This window comes from Buteo buteo, chromosome 5, assembly GCF_964188355.1.
Source record: "Buteo buteo chromosome 5, bButBut1.hap1.1, whole genome shotgun sequence".
Taxonomy (NCBI): domain Eukaryota; kingdom Metazoa; phylum Chordata; class Aves; order Accipitriformes; family Accipitridae; genus Buteo; species Buteo buteo.
In genome coordinates, this window is record NC_134175.1 from 51575124 (window position 1) to 51600985 (window position 25862).

The following is a 25862-nucleotide window of genomic DNA, read 5'->3' on the forward strand; positions in this document are numbered from 1 at the left end:
CAATTTTACAAGTTTGAGATTTGCTTCACACCAAATACTCTTCCATGTGGTCATTTACCGGTGTGGAATGGAAAGTAGGATCATAAATAAATTAAAAATGGAGATTAGGTCCACTTGAAAATACCAAAATTAGGTTTTATATTCATGAGAGCTCTATATATAGAATAGTTTCCTCATGCCTGAATTAAAAATCTATCCAAGTGCTGCTTAACACATTGAATACAATTCCTAGTAGCGAGGGAAGCCTGCCTTAGCTACCGAGGAAAAAGCTTGTATATCTGTCTTTCTCCTATTGCGGGAGTAGAGAGTTTCCAAAAAAATACTGCCTGAAACGAACTCATGCCTTAGAAAGTCCAGTTTATCAGACTATTCCTGCAGGTCAGGCTAAGCTGACGGTAGCCTGGTTTTATCTATATGACAGTAAGATTTTATATGGAAGGTCATTTACAAGCGGGAGAAATAGCCATCTGAAGATGTTCGGGTATTACCTGGCCATCTTAAACTAGATTACAACTAGAGACACTCATGTTAAGTGTGTCTCGAAGTGCAGTGACAGTTTTGGTTCAGTGAGCAGTTTTTCAGCCAACGTTATTTAAGAGGCCCTATGTATTTTAAGGACGGTAGGCATCCATCTTGTGTCATTTGAGTGGTACAGCTGATTCTTCTGTTAAAAGCATACAGGAATGGCGTTGTAATGGTATTTCCTACATCTGTAGTTTGGTCTTTGGGACTTCTCCTAATATTTAAATCCTTGGAATGTCAGTTCTGGGTACTGATTTAAACAAAACAAAATAGAAAAATTAGAAAATTTCCTTTTTTGTGAGCAAACAGGTACCTGATAGTTAATAAATTTCCTTTTTTGTGAGTGAACAGGGACCTGATAGTTAATAATGTGTATCACTGTGGGCTCTGTAGCATACTGATCCGTTACAAGCCTGGCATGAGAGTTTGAAACTATTACAAGTGGGTGTGTTTTCTTTTCTCTGGTGAAACAAAAAGAATTTGCTTTTAGCCACAAGATTGTAAAGACTTCTCTGTTACTTTTCTAGAAATGCAGTTTAAAATATTTCAGAGATTAGTAAAAAAAAGGAAGATGTGCAGTTGTATTTTAGTTTAGGTGCTCTGGGATTTGTGTAATTGAATTTGAGTAGCCAGAGTTTACAGTTGTGTGTTAAAAATAAGTAGTAAACATACACGTTGAATTTGATTTTATGTTATGCCATTCATTTGTATAAACTATGCTTTACTATTGGCTTATTTACAAAAACAGCAAAATACTGAAAGGAAAAAAAAAAAGTGCACACACATGAAAAACTGTTCTAACATATCATCTCAGTAGGTCATGTACACCAGGATGTGTAAACACGTGCTTGAGAGAATCTTTCTTTTTTCTGTTATGTTTCATTTTGGAGGCATTGCCAGAGGTGGCTTCCCTCCAGAATTAGCTAACAAGTAGCAGGACAGATACATTGGCAGAAAGCTGTGGTTTTCATTCATCTCTACCAATAGGTTTGCTGTTACTAGCTACATCTTAGTTTTGAATAATTTCTGAGCAACTTGTCTGATTAGCAGCTTTTCATTGACTTTTATTGGGAAGGGTCTATAATTTGGAAGTCTGTATTTCTGAGCTAGAAAGCCGGGGAGGGCGTGGGTGCCAGTTTTTCAGTATATATGAGACATTTGCCAGGCCTGGGGGTGTCAAGATATAGAGCATTTGCTATTCCTGCCTAATCTGAAATGTTAAACACAAAACCATAATTGGAAATCCAGTGGGACATATATTTTCAGTGCATGGTTGGCTTTTCGTTCCTCAAGTGCTTATCTGTTTTTTTGTTCCAAACTGCTGCCTAGAGAAATGTACTTGTCATGAAACTGCTTTTACTGCTTTGTTAACATATTTCTCATCACGGCAGAATAGGATATCCTCTGCTTTATGATTACAATTTGTTCTTACTTTATCTTCTGTTAATTTATTATTTAATTTCTGTACTGATAATGGCACCTGGGAGAAAGGGTGTGATCTTTCTTCTCATGAATTCAACGCAGGGCCTCATGTACTGTGTTAATTTTGTACCTTTTTGAGTTGTCATAACGTTACAGTACTTGAAAAATGGTATTTTAAGTTACAAATGATGTAAAGATTTGATTCAGTTCTTACCAGTTAACAGTGTAGTTGCATATCCCTTTTCAAATAGTATTTGTTTAGAGAAATAAGTGATACTTTCTGATAATCATAGAATCATGTGGATCATAATTGATACCTTCTGATCTCTGTCACGTGAGCTATACTTGCAGGCAGTTGGAATGGAAAATTATTTTATTGCATCAAAACCATAGTTAAAAACATTTTTAATTATACAGTTTTATATAAATGCAGTAGATAATTTTAATACCCAAATTTTCTCCAGTGAATTGCAATGGATAAAGTAGAAAGGCATAGTTCACGGCAATTTCACTTGCTTTAATTCTCCTAGTCTCCTCTTATATGTTTTTTGTGTATGACCACTGTCAGTTCAAGACTCTGCCTTAAGTGAAAGACAATGAATAATTTATTTTATACTTCAGATTTGGTAAAGGGCTATAAAGATACCCAAATAAACTTTATTATTCTCTCCCTCTTTCCATGCAACACCCTCACAGTAAATCTACCCAGCTGGTCTTTCTTTTCAAGCCAAGTGATGGATATGACTAGACCACCCCAATTACTTACATTTTTTTCTTTATAAATTGTTGGGGTTTTTTGTCTGCTAACCTACATTGACCATAATATGTCTTGCTCATTAGATTTTATCACAGGCATCGTCATGACATGTAATTGTCATGATGGTATTTTTTCTTCAGGAGTCCAAAATAATTCATTCGTGTCTCCCATTGATCCTTCTTTCTAGTAGTTAATTTCATACTGGTCCAGGACTAGCTACATTAAGTTATGGTTGCTTTTAGGTTTATGCTAATCAAAATATGTAATGAACGAAATCCTATAATATCCCCACTCAAAGAAATTTAAGGGAAATACAAGTGTATAGTTAAATAATTTCCAATGGAATGTAGCACAGCATGTAGTATTGGAAGTAGCTGATGGCAGATACGTTCCTATTTAAAAAATACTCAAGTCCGGATGCTCAAAAGATTTTCTTTCCTGTGCATGGGTATCAAACGTTACTGTTTTGGATTGATCTAGTTAGTTTATAACTTTGATGATAGTCTCCCAACAGGCAGTATGCCGTTAATAGTTTTGTTCTTTTGCGTTGCAGGGGGTTCAGGACCGTCATCATCAATAGCCATAGCTGGCACCAGCCAACCGGCCATCACAAAGACAACATCTGTGCTTCAAGATGGTGTTATAGTCACTACTGCAGCTGGAAACCCACTTCAGAGCCAGCTGCCCATTGGGAGCGATTTCCCTTTTGCTGGCCACGAACACTCGCTTCATTTTCCGCAGAACAGCTCTTCAAACAACAATCTTCCACATTCTTTGAATCAAAACCTCCTCAGTTCTCTACCTATCTCTTTGCCAGTGAATCAGCAACATCTCCTAAACCAGAATCTATTAAATATACTACAGCCTTCAGCAGGAGAAGGCAAGTCTGAGGTCAACCTCAACCCTTTAGGTTTTCTCAACCCGAATGTAAATGCTGCTTTAGCTTTTCTCTCCAGTGACGTGGATGGGCAGGTATTACAACCTGTTCATTTTCAGCTTCTAGCAACCCTCCTTCAGAACCAAGCCCAAGCAGCTGCCATGCTTCCCCTACCATCTTTCAATCTGACCATCTCAGATTTGCTGCAACAGCAAAATAACCCTTTACCCTCAGTAACCCAGATGACAGCCCCACCTGACCATTTGCCAAGCAATCAGTCAGAAAGCAACAGGGTGGAGACCCTTTTAACCAACCCCCTGGGCAACCCCATACCCAGCTTTTCAGGCACTGACACTACTTCTAACCCCCTGCTCCTCCCAGCTGTCTCTGGGGCCTCAGCATTAATGGCCTTGAATCCCCAGCTGGTGGGAGGTGTCCTGAACTCTGCATCGGGCAACACCGCTAATCATCCAGAGGTTTCCATAGCCACCTCCTCCCAAGCAACCACTACCACAACCACTACATCATCAGCAGTGGCAGCACTGTCTGTCTCAACCCTGGGTGGTGGGACAGCAGTGGTGTCAATGGCAGAAACATTGCTGAACATATCTAATAATGCTGGGAATACATCTGGTCCAGCTAAACTCAACAATAACTCTGTGGTGCCACAGCTACTTAACCCTCTACTGGGGACAGGTCTGCTTGGTAAGTTCGATTTCTTCACAGATATAAAAGGAAAAAAAAAAAAAAAAAAAAAAAAAGGAAGAGGGTTGGGGAGGGGGAGTTCCGGATTCTAGTTTCTTTTTTTAAAGACTCCACTTTATCATACTTCTTTTTTTAAGGCTTTTGTATGTTACAGCTTGTTTATTTCTATTGAGGAAAACATAACTGTTATTGTAAGAAATTTAAAATACAATCTAACTTAATTCAGTAACATTTAATACTAGTTTTGGAAATTATTTTATACTCCATTCTTAATTCTGATGCCACCTAGACCTACTATATACACCTTGAAATTCTGTAAGCAATTGGACTTGTTTCATTTTTCAAGTAGTAAAAGCACAGGTGCATCTCTGGGATGCGGTGTTTCATTTCAAGTGCATGTGGCATCACAGGGTTAGTACGAGTAGCTGTGCAGTAGATGAAAAATGGCCAAGTGCATTTTTCCCAATGAATCAAAGGTGCCAAAACCATAAGCACGCTCCCCGTAAAGTAATCCGTAAAGCACTCAAAGTAGGTCCTTGCACAAGTTCAAAGAGGAAGGTTGCCCTTTGAGCCCTTTATTGTGTATTTATATTTTCTCATTTCTCGTTTGTTGGGGTTTTTTTTACTTTAGCTTGTAGTTTAGAAACCCAGGGCATTTCACTTGACAAACATGTACATCCCAAAACAAGTGATTAAAAAGCCCTTAAATACAAGTTTTTTCTCCTGGGTCTTTTGGTGATTTTTACCAAGAATATGTAATACAGTTAGTACTCCTCTGTTGTTTGGACTACGTAATCTAATAAATAGACTAGGAGGAGGAATTAAGTAGTGGCAAAGAGCTGATAAGTATTTTAACTTATTACTTCATACTTACCTACTAAATGGCTATCGTGAACTCAACTCTGCTTTGCATTTTCTGTGTAAAGTACGACTAACCAATGATTCTGCAAATGGCAATTTTACGAAAAACATGAGCTTTTTATTAAAAAACAAAAAGCCACCTAGGAAATGGATGGATTTTTAAGCTTTATTATTTCATAAAGTCAGGTGCAGCAGCGTTTTTTACTAGAACTGTAATTTTCATTCATGTAAAGTGAGATTTTCATGTAATACAAAATGTGAATACAGTTGTTTCTCTAGAACATTAAAAAAAAATTGTTTAGTGTTGGCTGACATGTCTGTGAGCCAAAAAGCCTTTGCTCATTTGCAGTTAGCTCATGTCATTTTGTCAGTTAATGAAAAACTAGTTTTGTTGTTTTTTTCAAATTATTTTCTCTTTCTCTCTCTCTCTCTCTCCCCTCCTCCTCCTTCTCCCCCTCACCACCCCAGTACTGTTTGAAGCAGTCACTCTTTGGAAACTAAGAGTGAAATTCCAAGACACCAAATATCATAGAATCTCGTTCTGCCATACTTGGCTGTGTACCGTTCCAAAGGCAAAGACAGTCATGTCAGAAACCTTTAGAAAGAGTCCAGATAGATGTGACGTGCAAAAGAAGCGATACTGAAGAAATACAGGAATAAAGAGTAGGAGACACATGCCTTGAGGACCATTCCGTAGAAGATTGAAGGGGAAAAGTGTTGTTTTACAGAGGCGTTTGCTTAGCAGTCAGTTAAAATTGGAGTCAAGGAAATTCCTCCTGACTGTTGAAAACTATACTGACTTATGTTTCCCTGTGTTTGAATTACAGGTGACATGTCATCTATAAACACTGCTTTGAATAACCATCAGCTGAGTCATCTCCAGTCGCTATTAAACAACAATCAGATGTTTCCTTCAAATCAGCAGCAACAGCACCTTCTCCAGGGGTACCAGAACATGCAGGGCTTTCAAGGCCAGCCCCCAATTCCTGGCCCAGCTAACAACCCAAACCCCATGGCATGTCTGTTCCAAAATTTCCAGGTAGAAAGCAAAATGAAATCAATATTCAAACAAATGTGCAACTCTCAGTAGGTAAAATTACATCCTCCATAGTCTGGGGTTTTTTTGCCGAGTGATTAAGACAATATGATATATACAATTGCTTGCTTCTTTCAGCAGGTCTTGGATTTTGCAAATCAGTAACATTTGTTACTGAAATTTTATACCTTCTTTCTTAGAAATTGGGTATAGTTTCTTTGGAAAGAGTTATGCTGCATATATTGAAAAAAAAATGCTATGTATGTTCTGACAATTACTATTCATTTTTAGCAAAACTATTTTCCATTCTGCAGAAATGATCATAAATTCCCATTTAGACCACTCTAACAATTCAGCAGTGAGAAATAAATATTGATACCACTTTGCAGTAATTAGAAACTTAATAAATTATTATAGGGGACCGTAGGTACCAGTTCTCTTATATTCCCACTGAAATTGAATGGAAGAGCTAGCTGTGATGTGAATTGTATAGACTGAAGAAAACAGGTATTAGAATGAAAATACAGTGACAAACTGTGCAAAAATGATACCTCCCTGCTATCCACCTAAATAGACAATTCTTCATAATGCAAGTTGAACTATCAAACTAACATACTGACAGGAAGCATAGCAACCAAAATAGGTAATAAAACCAGAGTTAAAATACATATTTATTATTATTCGGTATTACCGCGGTTGCTGCAGAATTCACGGCATGAAGATGGGAGCATGCAGATAGTGCCAGAAAGTGCTTTTACCCTTTAAGAAGGAAGAAGAAGACGTGCCATTTTCTCAGTGTAGATGTTTCACTGCTTTTGCGAAATCATAGTCCTCTAACTGCCTATTACCTCTCTTTGGTTTTGTATGAGTCTTGGTAGCTTTATCTCAGTATTTTTTGCTTCAGATTCTCAGTTATATAAACAGTAATTGTAAGTATCTAAAGGAGCTTTTGGAAATATTTTACCCTTGTTTTTTTACAGTTTTTTTGTTATAGCACTATTATTGACATCAGCTTCGCTGCCTATGTATGTGACAAGAAATATAAAAAGCACAGTTACTTTAATCTGAAGGTTACAGTTTACTGTGGCAGTGCCTCACATTACAGCTGCGGTGTAAAGGGATGCAGGCATGGTTTACAAGGGACCGAAGCAAAAAGAGATCCCACAAGAGAAGCGCATAACCAAAAGGGAAAAAATAGAAACGTTAGCCAATTCCAAAAGGACAGTGATGGCCTGCGTTCCAGAAATTGAATGGGTAGCATACAAGGAGCACAGAAGAACAGTTGGTAGGGGGGAAAGAAGCAAAATTAAGGTCTGGGAAGGAACGAAAGAGAATAGTTGAGAGCAGAAATATTGGCCTTGGTGGAGTTGTTTAGGACTTCAGAGAAAAAAGGAGGGTGTGGTACTTCAATCAGAAGAGGAAATCCCTGAAAAGACTCTGAAAGAGATGATAATGTGCAGTGCGTGGTAGGTTGTATCATTTCACGCAAGGCATCTACTTTGATCCACGGGGCAAAGTCTAAGAGCCAGCATTTTTGTGTTCCTCCAAATTATACCTTTTTTGTTTTCCATCTGGCTTGTTCAGCATTAAACTTCATAACGGATGTATAACCAAAATAAAGTTACGTACTGTAACAAATAGTCACCCTGGCCACCATCCTTATTTTTTTTATTAAAATGCAACAAAGTGTGTCTGTTGAAATGGAACTTTAGGCAGAATAGTAATTCCAATCTTTTTCCCTACTATTTCCAGGTGAGAATGCAGGAAGATGCTGCTGTCCTAAACAAAAGAATGATCACTCAAATGGGAATGGCACCAGTTCCTGAGAGCTCCAACACTATGCTTCCTCCTTTCCAAGAAACATCTTGTGATTTGCAGCAAAGAACTGAACCATCTCTTGGACAACAGGCAAAGGATAACCTCAATGTCGCTGCTCAGGGTGATACATCGGTGGACGCTATCTACAAAGCAGTTGTAGATGCTGCAAGCAAAGGAATGCAAGTAGTAATCACCACTGCCGTTAGCAGTACAACACAAATGAGTCCCATTCCAGCTTTGAGTGCCATGAGTGCCTTCACAGCCTCAATTGGTGACCCATTAAATCTTTCTAGTGCTGTCAGTGCAGTAATCCATGGAAGAAACATTGCCGTTTCTGATCATGAAGGTAGGATAAGGAACACTAGAGGAACACGAATACTGAAGAATTCAGAGCACGGTAAAAATTTGAGTGAAGGGGATGGGTATGAATATTACAAATCAACAAGTTGTAACACACCCAAAAAACAGTGGGAAGGGGAGCAAAGTCCCGTCAGTGAGATAAACAGATGGAAATGTGATGAGTTTCTAGACCACTCTACCCATATCCATAGTAGTCCTTGTCACGAAAGGCCCAATAACATCTCCACACTGCCATTACTACAAGGCGAGCAGCATCAGTTACTGTTATCACAGCGAAACTGTCAAAGTGATAAAATGTTGGAGGAGAATTTCAGGTATAACAATTACAAAAGAACTATGATGAGTTTTAAGGAAAGACTGGAGAACACTGTGGAACGTTGTGCACACATAAACGGAAATAGGCCTCAGCAGAACAGAGGATTTGGGGAGTTGCTGAACACTTCTAAACAAGACCTGATTCTGGAAGAGCAATCTCCAAGTTCCTCAAATAGCTTGGAAAGTTCGTTAGTTAAAGACTATATCCATTACAATGGAGATTTTAATGCCAAAAGCATTAATGGGTGTGTGCCTAGCCCTTCAGATGCTAAAAGCATCAGTAGTGAAGATGACCTAAGGAACCCAGATTCCCCTTCTTCAAATGAGCTGATACATTACAGGCCGAGGACGTTTAATGTTGGCGACTTGGTCTGGGGCCAAATCAAAGGACTGACTTCGTGGCCTGGAAAACTAGTAAGAGAAGAAGAAGTTCACAATTCATGTCAACAAAACGCTGAGGAGGGGAAGGTATATTTATATATATATGCACATATCTATCTATCGATATACACATGTACCTATGCCCATACAAATGTTTATCAAAACATATCTCGGTCCATTCTTTATTTTAGTCTTTGTCTCTTGTTTTAGTAGTACAAATTGCTTTTTTTTCATAACTGTAGCTTGCAGAACTGAAGTTTTCCCACAGTTACCTAATAAGAAACTTCTACAAATGCCATGAAACAGATTATATTTTGGCCTGATTATGCTTTACTAATTTATGCACAAAAGCCATATGCTTGTTGGGGAATATACAGAAAATACAGTTATCAAGGAATTATTGGTTAGTTATTGGTTATTATGATAAATATTTCAAATTCTGGTCTCCACTACCTCTGTAACTTTATATTTTTGTAGTTCTTATAAAAATATTTATATATGGAAGATGGGAAATACTTTGAGTGCCATTTTGTAAAATGCAAATTTTAAAGATACGTAAGGAGAAAGATCTAATGAAATAACATTTTTGCCTCTGACACAAAGAAATCAAACCACTTAAATTTGTGTCTTTTTTTCCCCATATACCTGCCTAGTACATTGCACAACAACAGTCACAAGAACGGTGATAGTGGGTTGGACCAAAGTATTCCTTTCCCCCAAATTTGTCAGCAAGTATCCAGAGGAGAGAGAGTGTACGAGAACGTGGTGAGGAGTGCTTCTTCACCAGCACCCTCTGACTCCCACCAGTTTGTAGCTTAGGTACTTCTTGAGCTGGAACTGGTGTATCTATAGTGTAACCACTGCCGGTCTTACTGCAGTTCCTAATCGTAGAGTTATCTGAGGCTGGTGTGTAAATGTCATTTACAGTCCAACAGGTCTGTGATGAATTGGTGCTCTAAATAACTGGGGTGATGGTTGACCAGAATGGTTTCAGCTCTGGTTCAAGAGAACTGTAGTCTCCCTTTACAGCTGGCTTCTCTGTTGAACTTCTTAGCCACAAAGGTTTCAAAGAGACTTTTATAGAGCAATCAACATGCTTTAGTAACAGTATTTGAATGCTTAAGAGCTCATTCCTTAAAAAGGTTAGATCCCCAAGTTACAAGTCAGTTTAGAAAGTATAGGCAAATGAGACAGACCACAAACTATAAAAGATTAAACAAAACTGGAAAAATTAGGAGGTGCACAATATCAATGTCCCATATGAATTACGAATACAGTTCTTACACTGCACATGTGTTCCAAGTATGCATTTATGTATGAACTTCACAAAATTGTGTATCCATATCTATGTGACTGTTCTGATACATTTGAAGAGCTTATTTTTTATAACTTTTGTAAAGAGGTGAAATTTTTTTTCATTTGCATTCCTTAGCAGTTTTATAAGTTTTCGCCCCAATTTGTGGATACCAGAATGTATAGTTGCTTTTGTGCAAACCCTCCTTCTTTAATTTTGTGTCTCTTATGTACATTATATAAGCATTGTGTAATATTATATTCAGTGGCGCAGATTTTATTGTATACTGAAGCACAAACAACAGGGAAGCAATCTGTGGAAATGTGTATATTGCTGCTCGTGCAGTACCATCAAGGCGCTTGTGGAGGCAGCAAGAGAGACTGTTTCAAGTTCTTCATCAGGAAGTCCCACCTAATGGATCACCTCTCACATCAGAAGGCCTTTAATAATAATAATAATTTTAAATTAAAGAAAAAAAAAGTATGTCTAATTTTCCCCAAGAAGAAGTACAGAGGGAATGACCATTCCAAAGGTCAGGAGTTGAGGTTGAAAGGTGGGATACAGGGGAATACGAAAGAAGTGAAAATATGCATGTGCTGTCTAATAGCTCTGTTCCTAGTTGAAAATAGGAACTCCCATGCACAGTGGCAATCTGTACACGTGTTCAGACACTCCTATAACATGTTGTAAAGCTACATTCTTCAGATGTTTGGGCAGCCTGGTCTGAAGAAAAAGGAAAAAAAAAAAAAAAAAGAAACCACACCAAACAGGAAAAAAAAAAATCACCACCTTGAAAACCAAAAAGAAATAATAACCTTGAAAACCAAATGGTCTTCAGAAATTCTGCACTTCAAAAAATCCTGAAAGGTTACGATTCATTGTGGGAGTGACTAGCAGCAGTTCTGAAAATTCTGTTTTCTGTGGAGCTTTCTTAAAACATCTTTTAATGTATTTGTATAATCAAATGTTAACCTCCTATATTGTAACATTAGTTTTGCTATGCTGTTGGGATTTCATGGTACTTTGTATATTCTCTGTTCTTTATATCATACATAATTTGATTTTTGTTTCCATTTAAAAGACTTTGGGTATTAAATGTAATAATGCTTCTGTTTGAAGAGCAGCTAGAATGGTGTTTCCCTAACAGGAGAAGGGAGGAATATTGCACCTTTGTTTCGTAATGAACACTGGCTTTTTGGCTGTTGGAAAATTAAAGAGGAACCCAAGGGAAGTGCAGCAGTAGCAGCAGAAATATCTGAAAAGGAAAGGAGCAAGCCTGAAACTACATGCATCCTGAAACGCAGGCTGTGTATTTCATTAAGTAATTAATTTGAATATTATCCAAATCAAATCACCTAAACAAGAACAAGGCTTTGAGAGCAACAATATGAAAGTCAAAGGGTTTCTGTGAGCAGTAGTTGCCTGTTATTAGTACATTTCATAGTGATTCTTACGGGGCAAGTATTGTTCTCAATAGGACTTTCCATCAGTTAAACTAGGTTTTTTAAGCTGAGCTTTTATAGTCCTACAGATAATAATAGGTGTCATTTATCAATGTCCTGAAAATCCCATTTGTATGTATTACTTAGAGTTGTAATGGCTTATTGTAAATGAAGGCATATGACATTATTAATTCAAATATATCTGTTATAGTTGCTTCCAATACTATGTTATGTTAGCAGTTTGATACTACTTCTTCAGAAAAGTGCTAGCAGGTTTTTTACTGTTCTACCATCACAGACTTCCAATAATGAAGATATTGATTCCTTTTTGTTACTTAACGTAAGTCCCGTGTTACCCAAACATGGAGTTAGCCCTTCATAAAAATATTTACCGTTGAATTTTCTTATAAATCTAATGGCAGGCATATACAACCCTTTGCGAAGTTTGTTCCTTATGTACACCTATACATCATGGATATGGATAATGTACAATTTAGCATTCATGACAACTCTGTCACGTAGTAAAGTGTCCAAGGTACAGGATCAAGGTGGTTACGTTATTGGTTTTTAATTCTGTTCAGTTTGAAAAAGTAAGGTTCTTCTTTAGCTCTTTTTCAAACACGCTATAAAATGAAGGCTTGAGCTGCGGTGTATTGCAGACAGAGTAACGATGCCTCCGATAATACTGTTTTAATGTAGGAGATGTAACGTATAAGCTTTCGAAGCCAGTTTGTTCATTCCGTGAGCGTTGTTTGCCTTTTCTTCTCATGTTTATCCTTAGAAAAGCCCCGCAGGTTTTAAATAGATAGTATTTCTGATGTATGCGTTTGTATTGTTCCAAAGTCAGATTAGGAGAGGAATTATTTGAGGTATTTGCAGTCTTGCATTAAAAGTAAACACAGTTTTAAGGGAGAAGCGCTGCAGTCTGTGGGATAATTGAATCTATTTCATGAAAATAGAAATCTTGCCTCCCCTTGTGCAGATTTCACCATTAATGACTCTTGTCTTGTAAGTTCCTGAAACAGCAGAATTCCCCAATTTCATTATCAGATGCGTAAGTTCAAGGCATGTGAAATTTGGTCTAAACGTGTGTTATGTTGGGCCTTATTTCTAGAGGTTTTGACAACTTGCTCACTCATTAACTTCACATTGTCACATCTAAAAATCAGTTTCATTGTGAATATAAATGATTTCGTAATTGAAAGGCTGGGTTTAGAGGCAATTTGCATTTAAATTTCTTTTTCGGATTGTATATAGGCATGCTTAATAAATTTGTATTTATAGAATTAATTTTCCTTGTGTCAGAATACAAGCTGTACTTTTTAATGAAACAAATGCTATATAAGGTTCTTGTTAAGTTATGCAAAGATTAAAAAATAAGTCAAGCAAAATGTAGCAATACTGACAAAGAAAAAGGAATTAATCCATTCATTTTCTTTAAATGGATGTGCTATAAATACCTATTTTTGTTTTTACAAGCAGAAATGACTGAGCCAAATCAAAATAATATGCAGAGTTAAGTGGACTAATGTTTTGAGAATGCAAATGATAAAATCGTATAGATGATACAAATCATTTTCTTCTTGCTTGTATTGTTTACACTAATACTAACTGGTACCTACGCAGTGGTGCCAGTGATTATGTGCAGTGGTTAATACACAGGTTGCTTAAACAATTATAATTCTGGTTGATTTCAAGAGAACTTTCATTTCCAGTTAAAGTACTTTAAAAACCAGCTCAGCAGCCCTGTTGAGCACGTGCTCAGATTCATTCCTGACTCAGCAGATCGCTAAAGTATGTGCTTAAGTAAAAAAATTCTTAAAAGACCTTTCTCAGGACCAATAAATTAGCTGGCTAAAGTGAACTCTCATTAAGACTCATAGAGTCATAATGCATAAATAAAGCTTGTCATCCTGCCCACCCCTCCTTTTAAGGCCTTAAGCCTTTTAACTTAAGCACGTACTGTTCCTCTTCTGAAATGGGAATTATTTGGCTGTGCCATTAGCAGCATGGTTGAACGGGGGCCTTAAATACTTTATCCAGAAATTTGAGGTGATGTGAAACACTTTTGTGTTGATGGCATCTGTAAAAATTGTATCATGTGTACTAGGCAACTTGGTATTTTAATGCATTCCAGGTGGTCTCAAAGGTGTAAAATATATTTGTAAGATGTGAGCACAGACTATGAGACTTTAACAACAGTGTTCGTATTAATAATATAAAGACAAACAAGGTTTTAAAAATATTATTCTCCTTCTTAGTTTTGTTTTCGTAAGTGTCATGTTTTTGTTTTCTGTATTTCTATTGCTAGTGGTGTGGGCATCTAGAGAAATTATTTTTTATATATATATGTATGAGGGGGTGTATGTAGCCAGACGTTAATTTATTCTTGGCTGGGAAGGTTAGTGTCTTATGGATGCAGTGAAAATTAGGCTCCATAATAATGCATGTCTAGCAGTAAAGTAAAAGCAGTGTTTAATAATTGCAGGTCTGGGTAATGTGGTTTGGTGTTCATACCTTCACTCAGGTGGAGCCAGAGAAGTTGAAGACACTAACAGAAGGTCTAGAAGCTTACAACCGAGCCAGAAAAAGGAACAGAAAGTAAGTAAATGCTCATTTATTTACTAGTGAAATGGAATAATTAAATTCTTTTGCTTCCTAAGACTCTCATTTTAGGGAGCTTAGCAGATCGGCCAAACTGAAGAGTTAATTTTCTGAATTCCTTGTGTTGGTTATGATAATCATCCGAGATCTTTGATATCTGCATTTTTATTGCATCTTCTGATATTTACAGTAGCCTTTGTAAAATGTCAGCCTACTTGTTTGAGCTTTCATGTGTAGGATTTCTAATTTACAGAAAAAAAAGTTATTACATCAAAACTATTCTGACCAAATACGCTTTTTAACAAGATCTGCCCTTCTTATCTCTTCCCTCTCCCTCTGGCAGCTGCTGCTGCAGGCAGAGCACAGGTTTATTCAGATAAATTCAGTTTATTTCCCATTGCTGAGGAGCATTGCAGAATTTGTCAAGTCTGGCTGTATTTAACCAGACAAGGGGCTCAGTGCAGAGCTTTCCTTGCGCTCTGTGTCAGACATCTATGAACTGTTTGGTTTCATCTTGCCTTTTAGCTTTTTTTACAAATATACAGGGATAGAAAGACCGTGAAATAGTAAATATTAGGACATGAAGCATCAGCATAGACAAAAAGAGGAAAATGGTTGACTTTAGGAGGAAAAAAAAAAATCTGGACAGCTATAAAAGGATGGAAAAGTAGAAATTGTACTACAATTGGATTTGTTCTAGGTTGCTGTTGCTTGTTTACTGTTGCAGTGAAAATGTATTACTTTGAGTCTGTGTGAGAATTTAAAGTCAGCTTGCAGTACTTGTCTTTAGCACAATAAACGTAGGCTTAAAGGAATTAAATAATTATTTGTCTTCAGCTCCTTTTAAGGGGTAAGCTCTTCTTGTATTTGTGTGTCATGCGGCACTTAAGAGAAATATTTTTTATGCCAATGAGACAATGTTGGTGGTTGTTTTTTCCAAGATCATCCTCAAAATATCTTACTGGAGTTTAAGGGTGTGTGGTGAGAACATAGAAGGGCTTTTGGCAACTCCCCAGTTATTTGCTCGTGTCCCTGAAGAGAAATACGTGACTCAAGTAAGGTGACACCGGGAGCAAATTTAAAGAGGTGTTAAAAGTTGAAATAAACAGTACAATTTAAGAAAAAGTCCTATCTTCTGATTTGCATTTGTATATTTAGCAGACTGCAGGGATTGTCTGCAATTCTACTGAATCCAAAGGCCTTTTTTTGTCGCCTCTCTGGTTCTGCCCCATTGCTTGCCCATAAGGACACAGGAGGCATCAAATAGCGCAGCCAGTCTGGGGCACCTGGTTGCCCCTTTCGTAGGGTTGCTTTACAGCCCTTGCAGGTTTTTCCTCCATATTTGTACTTGTACTTATTTCAGAGTTCAAATCTTTTGGTATTTCTTCATGGACCCTTCCTTTTTTTCCTGTGTACTGTTGTAAATTTATCCAAAAAAGTTACTGATCTCCTTACGGTCTTCTTTCTGGTGTGTGTCTGTGTAGTATCTTGTTACATACAGGTTCAGATTTTTTTAAAACATTTAACATTAGATATAATTGCTACATGTAGAATACTCCTATTTCTGTTTCCTACCTGTAGAAGTACTCAGCAGTTCACATATCATGTACTGGCATCAAGTTGAAGACTTCTATAGTAAAGAAGACATAGGTAAAGAAACCCAGGATGAATTTACGTTCAGAGAGCGTCGACTAGCATCACATAGGTCCAGGGTGTTTAGCAGAGCGGGGTTAGCATCCAGGTCCTCAAAATGACTTTCAGATACCTTAACGCCATAAATTATTCTTCATGTTCCTACAGTTCGTGTCTCAGCCCTTGTATATTGTACAATTTTGGCAACAAATGTTACTTATGGGACTACTGCCGGAGTCTCCTTCACTGCACAGTCTTGACTCAATCTCCAGTAATATATATTAATGTTATACATTAAAAATAAAATTATTAAAACTAAATTAAAGATGAAAAATGTTTGCAAAGCTAAAAACTGCATTATAATAGGGATGTAATAGGATGCAATTCAAGTTGCACCCTAAATCCAGTATTTGTGAATTGTAAATCTTAATCTAACCTTATGTATTAGTTTTTAGAATGGAAATATTTTGTGTGTTTGGTTTCTTAGGTTTCTAAACAAGACACCAGAAAAAATTGTCGTTGTAGCACATTTCATCAGCACAGTCAGGTGTGTTAGCTCTGTTGCACCGAGCCTTGTAACTTCAACTAATAGTATGACCTAAAGCATTTTCTGTACCCGAAAAGTGTTTTGCTTGGGGATATCTCAGAGGCACGATGTGACTCCTAAACTGTCATATTTATTCTGGGCCTTGTAGGAAGATGCCCTCTAGTACAAACCGCTGAGCCATCCCGGTCTTTCTCCGTTCCATCTTGTCTCAGCCGTTCCGTTCTTATTTGAGCCGAGTCCCTTCTTGCTTCCAGCAGGTCATGACGTGACGGCTTCCGCACCTCTCTGGTTGTAGTCTCCAGAAGACTACCTGCTGGAGGCCCACTCTTCCCTTATCGAGGCCTCGTCTGATCCAGGCCTTGTTCTTCCCAAGCTTCGTAGTGATCTGTATTCCTCTGTTCACTAGCGTTCTCCGGTCCCACTGCATGCCAAGTATCTTCCAAGGGTCATCACCCAATGCCAGTGTCTCCTCCTCCTGTGCTTTCCTGTTCCTCTGCGTGTTATTTCCCACACCAGGCTTCTCTTTTGTCAGGAATGTGCCATTCACCATCCCTACCATTATCATCTCTACCATCCATACTAAGTTATTTCGAAATGAAGTTTGAGCGATGGCTTCTTAGAGCTGAAGAGTTACGTCTGTCCTGTCCTTCCCGTTGAACATGTGCCATGTTCAGAGTTGAACAGGCTCCAGTAAGGGAAGAACTAACGCATCTCTTCCACTACCTTTTCAACTTCCAGCTCCGATCAGTCTCCGTCCTGGCACAGTCTAAGTCTCTTTCTTCTCTAGGTGTGAGCCTTGCCCCGTACTATTAGAGTCAAGCACGGTGGGTGCACTCAAACATCCCTGTTATCACTGCAAGAGCTGCCCAGAGGCAGCAATTGCAGGTGAAGTCTGGAATATGCCCACTGTGGGAGGGAACTTTTACTCAAAAGATGCTCAGGCTTCATTTTGATGATACAATTTGGTAAAATTTTAATGGGCCCTAGTAGGGAGGAGGAGGATTAAAAGAACGCTTCTGACGAAAAGGTTATCCTCCCTTCCTGAGGGACGGAATTTAAATCCTTCTCCAAAGCTGGGGGCCATGAGAGGTTTTCTAAGAGATGATGTGCTGCTTTTTAATGAGAGGAACAAACTGTTGCTAGAATCTTTTAAATGTAATTTGACAAAAATTGTGATATTTAGAGGTTAGTTTGCATCACTAGAGACCTGATGGATATGTTTATCTGATGTCAAATTCTCAGGTTTTTAGCTGCAGTGTTTTGTCTGCAGTAAATAGGTATTTCAGTGATGGGCACTTCTGAAACTTTCATTTGCTCAGGGGCAGATCATCATCTTCACAGTAAAATGAACATAACAACAGTCTCTGAAGACTGCAATTCAAATGATCATTTGTATTTTAAGTACTTTCAAGTGGCTGTTTTGACTAATAGCAATAATTTTGTAGATATTGTAATAAGGGTGGTTTGCTGATAGAGCATAATGTTGATTAAATAACTTCACATAGGTAACTTGACATCTGACATCTGCTTCTAGATGACGTGCAAGTCAGCAATGTTATCAGTTATTAAGTTATCTGTCTTATAAATAGAGTCATATTACCTTTATAGGGAGTTACGTTACGTTGCCACCGAACAATATTCTGTTCACGGTTTATAATATCTAAGGGTGCCCTCACTTGCCCAAGTTGCGTAACTTTAACTTGTTTTTGCAAGCAGTCTAACTCAAGCGTTCAAAAACCCAGGTGGACATGTCAGGCTTTGTATGCCCATATTTATTTCAGTTTATCTTATCATTTCTTTGGTTGATTTAAACTACAACAGGATACATAATTTTACAGTTGCACAAAAGTCCTTTACCACCGTTTTAACTAATTCATTCAAAGCCTTAAATTTGTGCAACTTCGTATGTGGATGAAGTCCTATTATACTTCACTCTTGTGCAGGCAGGTCAGTAAGGTTTCTAGCTTTTTAATTTTTTGTGCAATTCGTGCCCTGGTATAGCTCAGATGACCGATGCAAAGTGGTGTTAGAGAATATCTTACTTGAATAATGAATAGCAGACCCTCTGATGTCCTGTCTTCGATCTCCCAGCTGTACTGATGGGTATGAAAATCATTTTGCTGAACTAGGGGATGGAATTACTGTAGAGCAACGCTGGTCATATAGTTCATCTGAACTCCTTCCTTGTCAATCTTTTGCCAGTGCTTTTAGTTGCCATAAACCGATAAGTCCGAGGGAAGAATGTCCCAGCTGACATGATGAGCTTGCTTGCTCTATTTAAAAGGAAAGGGGTCTTTTTTTAGAAAGTGTCTCCTTCTGTGAGGGAGGGTCCTAGTGATCTGACCATCCGTGCCAGCTTGGGATGAGCTGTTCTCTTACCCGTCTCTGCCATTATCTTCCCTCACGATGCAGACAGCTCTTCCTCCTCCCCTCATTTCTGCCTCTCCAGAGCAGGGATGACGGGACTTTCTGACCTCCTGAGGATATTGTGATGGATGCTCATAAAACAGTCCCTCATCTCCAGGATGATCTCTCTCTCATCTCATATTCAGCCATTTGTCTTCAAGTTCATTACTCTTCTAAATGTCCCCATTCAGGTGAAGTCATGAACGAACCAGCCTATCTAAATAGATATATATGTACCTGCTTTTAAGCACAGATCCTCATGAAGCTGTTGACAACGATAGTAACTTGTGCTCACGTACAACTTGCTAGCTTGAAATTCTTTTCCAAGTGTGAACACGGGGCCACAGACGTGTGACCTGTTGTGCAGAGCGCAGTGTTCAAGTGGGAAACTTTTTTTAAAGAAGTAATATACATAAATCAAAAATGTCACTGTAAAATTAAGTGTGTATGGAGCTGCCCAATGACTTAGGGTAACTTTTGGGTTGGAAGAGGAAAGTCTTCACCCTACCTTTACCATAGCCCTTGGCGTGCTGTCATTCCAGGGTTAAACTAGCAACATTTTAGAGGATTAATATGACTTATTTTCCTCTGGCTATTGAAAGTTAGAAGGGGTATTTAACTTTGAGCTTTGTGCTTTGGGTAAGAGGAAGACTTTGGAGCTCACGCACTGATTTTTCAAGAAGACGGCAGTGTACGTATTTAGTCCTTCACAAAAGTATTGCTGAAATGTAATCACATTTACAAAGTAAATGCAGCATGTAACATGGAGTGGGAGGCAGGCAGAGGCGAGCTGGCCCTAGAGGTTTAGTAACGCTTGAAGTCTTTAAGAAAGTCCAGAGTAGCTGGAGTACTCCTCTGCTGCTCCTGAGAGTCTGGCCCTTTGCTAGCGATTTAAAAAAAAGATTGCACAAAACGCTACGTTACCGTCAAGTACTGTTGCTTTTTATTCATGGATGTAATCCGTCTTGTGGATATCGGAACTAACCATACAACTCCTTGAAGTGCTGGCTTTAATTTTTCTTCGGTAATTACAACACAAGCCTTTAGTTTGCATAATGTTGTATATAGGTCTGATCTTGCTATCTGTGCTATAACAACCTGGGAGGCTCTACAGTTAGTAGAATATGTCCAACGAGTTAACATGTTTATTATTAATTTTTTAAAGTGTTTTTCTGTTACTAAGAATTACTGATGGCATTTGTTTTTTCTTCCTAGAAGTGGAAAGCTAAATAACCATTTAGAAGCTGCTATACACGAGGCCATGAGTGAACTAGACAAAATGTCTGGGAATGTAAGTTTCTTTTCACATTAGCAATAATTTTCTCCTTTTGCTATGTTTCTGCATGCATGTCAGCTGAAGACTGGGAGTGCTGCTTTGGGTTGCTTTCTAACATAAATTTTGTTTCTATTTTCTTAAATAATGTGGAATTTTCAATTTTTCTCCTGCATTAAAAACTGCTTGCAAATGTCTAATCATTCTGAAAAACGGGAAAAGTTGTAGAATATTAGTTGTGTTGCCAATTGCATTATTTTTTCTCTAAGGTAGATTCCTGGACATACTTTTACACATGCAGCCTGATAATATTTGGATCAGTTCCAGTCCCACTCATATTCCATGGGTTTTCTCTGACTGGTGACACAAAATCAGGCTCATTTTTTTTTTCCGTTGAAGTAGCAAGATATTGAAACCACATTTAAAAGCATCATTCTTTTGAATGTAAAACTCTTTGATTAAAGTTTTACTTATGCGAAATGGAAGATATTGTCTTGAAAGGTAAGTTTAAAAAGAAAAGAGTCTTCCTAATATCAAATCTAACAGTGTTCCTTCTACAATAATTACACTGTTATTATGCAAGCCCAGGATCTTTCTACTAGAAAATTTGGTTTATATAATGTATTCTTCTTCATATTTAAAACATGGCTGTAATTTCATTGAAGCATATGTAGAAATGCAAAAAAGTCTATCACAGCACATGTAACCTCCCATAGCTTATCATTGGTAATATTCAAATTAAGAATTATAAAACATTTGAATACAGAAAAGAAGTCTTCTTCCTGATGTTCAACGCTCAGTACCGCAGATAGTTGTACCTATGCGTATTTAGAAGTAGCAGTAAAACTTCAGGGGAGCTTCTGGAGTTTATAAAAGGAAATATATACAGAACTGCAGACTTAGAACTCATTTCAGAACCACCAAGAAATATTAAGTAAGTTATTCAGTAGCTTTTAGTGGCTGCCGTAAGTAATTACAGAATCAAATCTTTTGTTTAAACTTGTGAATTTTATCAAATGAGATTGAGTTTTGATGTAAAACGACGTGTGATTTCCTCTTGTCTTTGGAAGGAAAAAGAAAGCAGGATCTGATTGTAGGTCTGTTACAAATAAATATGGGATATGTGTTTGGCACACGCATCTTCCGTGTTGGTTACACCACTTAATGTTTGGGCTGGCCCACTCTGCTGATACCTTTCTTCATTTATAAATCCAGTAACACTAAAAACTGTATGCTATGTGCATTTTAACTCTGATACAAACTGGCTCGGGGGAAACAGCTGTAATTGGATTTGCTGTTCTGGTTGTTTCGTAATGCAGACAAGCTGATGTACCAGCCTGCATGTCATTACACAGTCCTGATTTATATTTTAATTACCTGGTCACAAAATTTGTAATCGGGGCTTATTTCCGTAAAGATTATGATTCCTAGAAACACTTACAGGGAATGAGCGGTTTTCTTTCTAGTGACTTGCATTTTTTTTCAGCTACTACTGTTCAGTTACATTTTAAATGAAAAGCGTGTGCAAACAAGATAATTAGCTGAAAGAATTCTCTCTGCTGGTAAGAGCCGATAAATACGTAGTAAATGTTAGCGGTCTGAAGGAATTCAGGAAGGACCCAAGGAAGGAAGGGAGCACGCTGCTGGCGGGTTCGCTGCCTGAGTGCTGTTGGGAAGGTGCGGGCTGCTCTTCCCAGAACAGCAACGGGCTTCCACCGACAGATGGTGGTGGTATTCCACGCCAGGCACCAGCGCCTGCCTCCACATCCCTTCTTCCCATCACGTTGTGCTTTTTACCGAGCAGTCGGTGATGAAAAACTGTTTCACGCTCGAAATTAATCTAGCATTTAGCTCGAAATTGAATATTTCCTTTTAATAATTAGATGAAGGCAGAGTTTGCTAAACATAGCTTGTTCCTTAATAGTGCTGCCGCAGACCTGCGTTTGACTTCTCTTATTTTTCCCTGTTAGCAATATTTTCTCACCACCTACTTCCTACTTTATTGCTCTTGTCACGACAACGTATAAAGGTTTGTTTCTGAGAATTTGACATAACTGCAGTTTTGGGTGCCGTTCCCGATTATGTGGTTTCACAATTACTGTAGCTGGTACCTTTCGCCAGGGCAGCAGAGGTTCGGGATGTACCGACTGCGGCATCGACCTTTTTCTCCCTGCTGCCTTAAAGTTCTTGAAGTCGCCTTTAATTCGGGCTTCCCTGTAGACACGAAATAATAAGAACCGTTTCATAACAGCACCTCAAGCAATCCTGTAGCGCATTTATTACTGGCTGGTTACGTTGACCAATATTCTTCGCTAACTTCTAAATATACTTATTTTTAGGTCCACCAAATCCCACAGGGAGACAGACAAGTGAAGCCTCCAAAACCCAAGAGGAGGAAGATCTCTAGATAACATTGAATGTCTTTGTTACTGGTCCAGTACTTATCAAAATGAACGTGCACATAAGTCTATATGTAGGTATTGATATAGACGTGGTTATATCAATATTTATATGAAGACAGATAGATACCATCACAGGGTGCTACGCGGATTAGTGGTACAATATTTTTGATGCTTAGGAGGGATAGCGGTTGCTGGGTAAGCCAATCAGAAATCTTGAAAGGTTGCAGTAACAATGTCAGATGATTACTGAAATTTTTTTCTATAATACTAAAATTGTGATTATAAGAAATAGTCCAAATGTTTCTGAGAAATTTTCATTGTGTATATAGATAATACAGAATTTCATGGTGATATCTGAAATGTAAATATTGTACAATATTGTCATGTACAAGCGTACCTAATGCACACTTTATCTTTTATTGTACAAAAAATAGTGTACAAAATTCTTTGGTTTCTATTGAGTACACATACAAGAGACTACCAGTGTAAAGTGATAAATAAAAATACAGCCTAAATGCTTTTATATGATAATGTAAAAGATGCTGTTTTTGTATTTAACAGCAGAGAGAAGGCATGATTATGTAATACCTTAATTATGACATACACTTCACGCCACTGAGTGTTCATTGATACTGTCTGTTTGGAATGAACCTTGCCTGGAAGTACTGTACTCCATTTCAGGTCTCTGTAGGAGAGTGCAACCTTGCAGATTCCTAACGGGATGTGGGATCACAGCTCTAATTAATAATTCAAAGGCTGCAACTATCGGTTGCATTTTTATTTACTTAGCTTTTAAAGTAGAATGCTGTAGATTTTATTAAAGAGGAAAAAAAGTAGATGGACTAATTTAGTCAACCATTTCTGTAGTTAAAGTTTCATAGCCACCTGATAAACTAAACAGTTTATATCCCCCGTAACATCGACCCCTCAAAACCCCTAGATTTATTAGCTTAAATTATCTAACGTCATTAACCATCGTGTTTACTTTTAAAGGGGGCAGAGGCCCTGCTTTAACAATGTGATCAGTATTGATTACGGTTTGGTTTTGCAGTAGACTGAAAGGGCATGCTCCGCAGCGTTCGTAAAAGTAATTCCAGTATCCATCTCGCAGTATTAAAACAAAAAAATTAAGGGTGGCTTTCAAAACTATTAGCAACAGTAATTTTTATCAGTATTATGTAACATATCAGATTTATTTTATTTAAAAAGAATTATTTATACCATTAACAGATTCTTATATATATTAATGTGGCTGAAATGTGCAGGTTAAATCTATTAACCAAATTATTTATGTTATATTAAGTGAGAAATGTGAAACATATGTAGAAAAAATTAATACACTACAGATTTAAAAGTCTAAAGCTATGAGCCATTATAAAATTAACAAACGGAAGTGTAGCACAACATCATTTCCATTTGATTTCATTTTTCTTTTTAACACGGCTGGTGGTGATGGTGATGGAAGCGATGACGTCCTTTGTCTTCAAGGCTTCCCGAAATAACTCCGTTCACCATTCCCGGTCCCGGGGTGGAGTCCGTAACCCCTCCCTCTTCGTCCGGGACCACCACTTACCTCAGATTTCCTTTTTTCCACCCCCACCCCCCATCCCACCCCGAATTCCCAAATCTCACTCTCCAGCTAAGGACTGGCAGTGATCAGCATCCCGGGAAGCTGGCGGTATCGCCGCTCTCCAGATACCCGGCGCCAGGATCACAAGTCCTTGCTCCTCTTCCCATCCGCCTTGCCCAAGTCCCAAACTCCTCTCTCCGAAGGACATGACCGAGACCAGCCGTCCCCGAGGACGACGGGACCCGGCGGCTTTCCCAGCCTCGGCTCTCGCGTGCCAGAGCACGCAGCACTACCTCTGGGCTCGCCCCTGGGCTTTCTCATGTCCGGCAAAACGGCTCTCGTCCCTCCTTCCCCCCCAGCCCGAGGGATCGCAATAGCTACACTGGCTACAGGGGCCTGGAGGCAGGAGCCCTTCCTTCCGCGGGGTAGGTTCATTTGTCTTTTCTGTAACGCCACCGTCCTCCATGCAAGCTCGTGTGAAGTGATCGATTTAGTTAATTTTTAAGGAAAAAAAAAAAAAAAATTTTTTTTTGGGGGGGGTGGGTGGGGCGGGGTGTGTAGCTTAGCTCACGTTTTTCTGTTCCGAGTCGATGTGTTCGTTTCAAGAGTCGATGTCGTCCATTTTCCACACCAGCCCGCTTCCCTGCTGTCTTGTCCACACCCGCCTGGGTTTTAATTCATCACTCCGTGCGTGCGTGTGTATGTGTGCGTGTGCGAGCGCCTGTCTCGATTTAGTTTCTTTCTCCCTTTGCTTTCTGTCCTAGAACTGAGTTTGTATTGACCGACCCTTCTTTTGGCATTTTAACTAATTAGGTTTGTACTTTCTCACCAATGTATACTTTACATCAGTAGACTATGTAAAGTATTTTTGTGCACTTGATTTCATTGGTTAATAATGGCATTGATGTGGGTGCTAGGAGTAGTTTGTTTCAGTCCATACCAATTTTTTTCTCTTTTAGAGTTTTTATGGTTTCATGTAAGCAGTTAATGTAAATATTGTGAGCATTACAGGTCATGCAGTGTTGTAACATTTTAAAAAATGTTGCACCTACTTTACGATTAAAAAACTGGTCACTCATACTTGAATTTTGCCCATAGAGCCATTTCTTTCTCTTTGCATTAAAGCATAATATACTTTTTTGATGGAGGCCCAACCCTTCTTTCTACCTTATTATTTTTTGTTTAATAAATCTATATTTTTTCTAATAGAAGACTTAAAAATGAAAATTTAAAAACTACTTTTTGCCTACTTTCTAATTTAAGAGAGAATTCCTATATTTAAAAGGTGAACAAAAAAAAAAAATACTCCATTGTGGAAAGTGGAACAACACTTTATTTGTCATTAATATGGCACAATCACACAAAACTGAACTGGCTGAGTAAAGCGAGCCCACGACGTCAATCAGTATCTCGGTAGATTAGGGAACTACGTGATTCTTTGAGGATGTAAAGTGTTACATATTCTTGTCTATTTATTTATTTATTTATTATGCTTTCTTTTGCTAAGTGGGTGACAATGTGGTTGAGTCATTCAGATGACATTCAAATTAAAGGAAATATTCCTCTTTCTATTATGGTGCATTTTGTGAACACCATAAAAAAATATTTTCATTTATTTCAATGGATTTTCTTCATATT

At 38.2% G+C, this 25862-nt stretch overlaps 1 protein-coding gene across 14 annotated transcripts in view; it reads left to right on the plus strand.

Annotated features, from left to right (window-relative positions):
- Positions 1-24047, plus strand: part of MBD5 (methyl-CpG binding domain protein 5) — a 147410-nt gene extending 123363 nt beyond the window's left edge. For 11 of the 14 annotated variants that reach the window (XM_075028975.1, XM_075028974.1, XM_075028970.1 and 8 more), the window contains 6 exons: positions 3255-4283; positions 5972-6183; positions 7933-9141; positions 14279-14391; positions 20195-20270; positions 22592-24047. In XM_075028975.1, coding sequence (XP_074885076.1) covers positions 3255-4283; positions 5972-6183; positions 7933-9141; positions 14279-14391; positions 20195-20270; positions 22592-22663 — 2711 coding nt within the window. In that variant the 3' untranslated portion in view covers positions 22664-24047. The remainder of the gene's footprint in view (positions 1-3254; positions 4284-5971; positions 6184-7932; positions 9142-14278; positions 14392-20194; positions 20271-22591) is intronic. The other 3 variants (XM_075028983.1, XM_075028982.1, XM_075028984.1) reach the window with 3 other exon arrangements.
- Positions 24048-25862: the final 1815 nt, after the last annotated feature.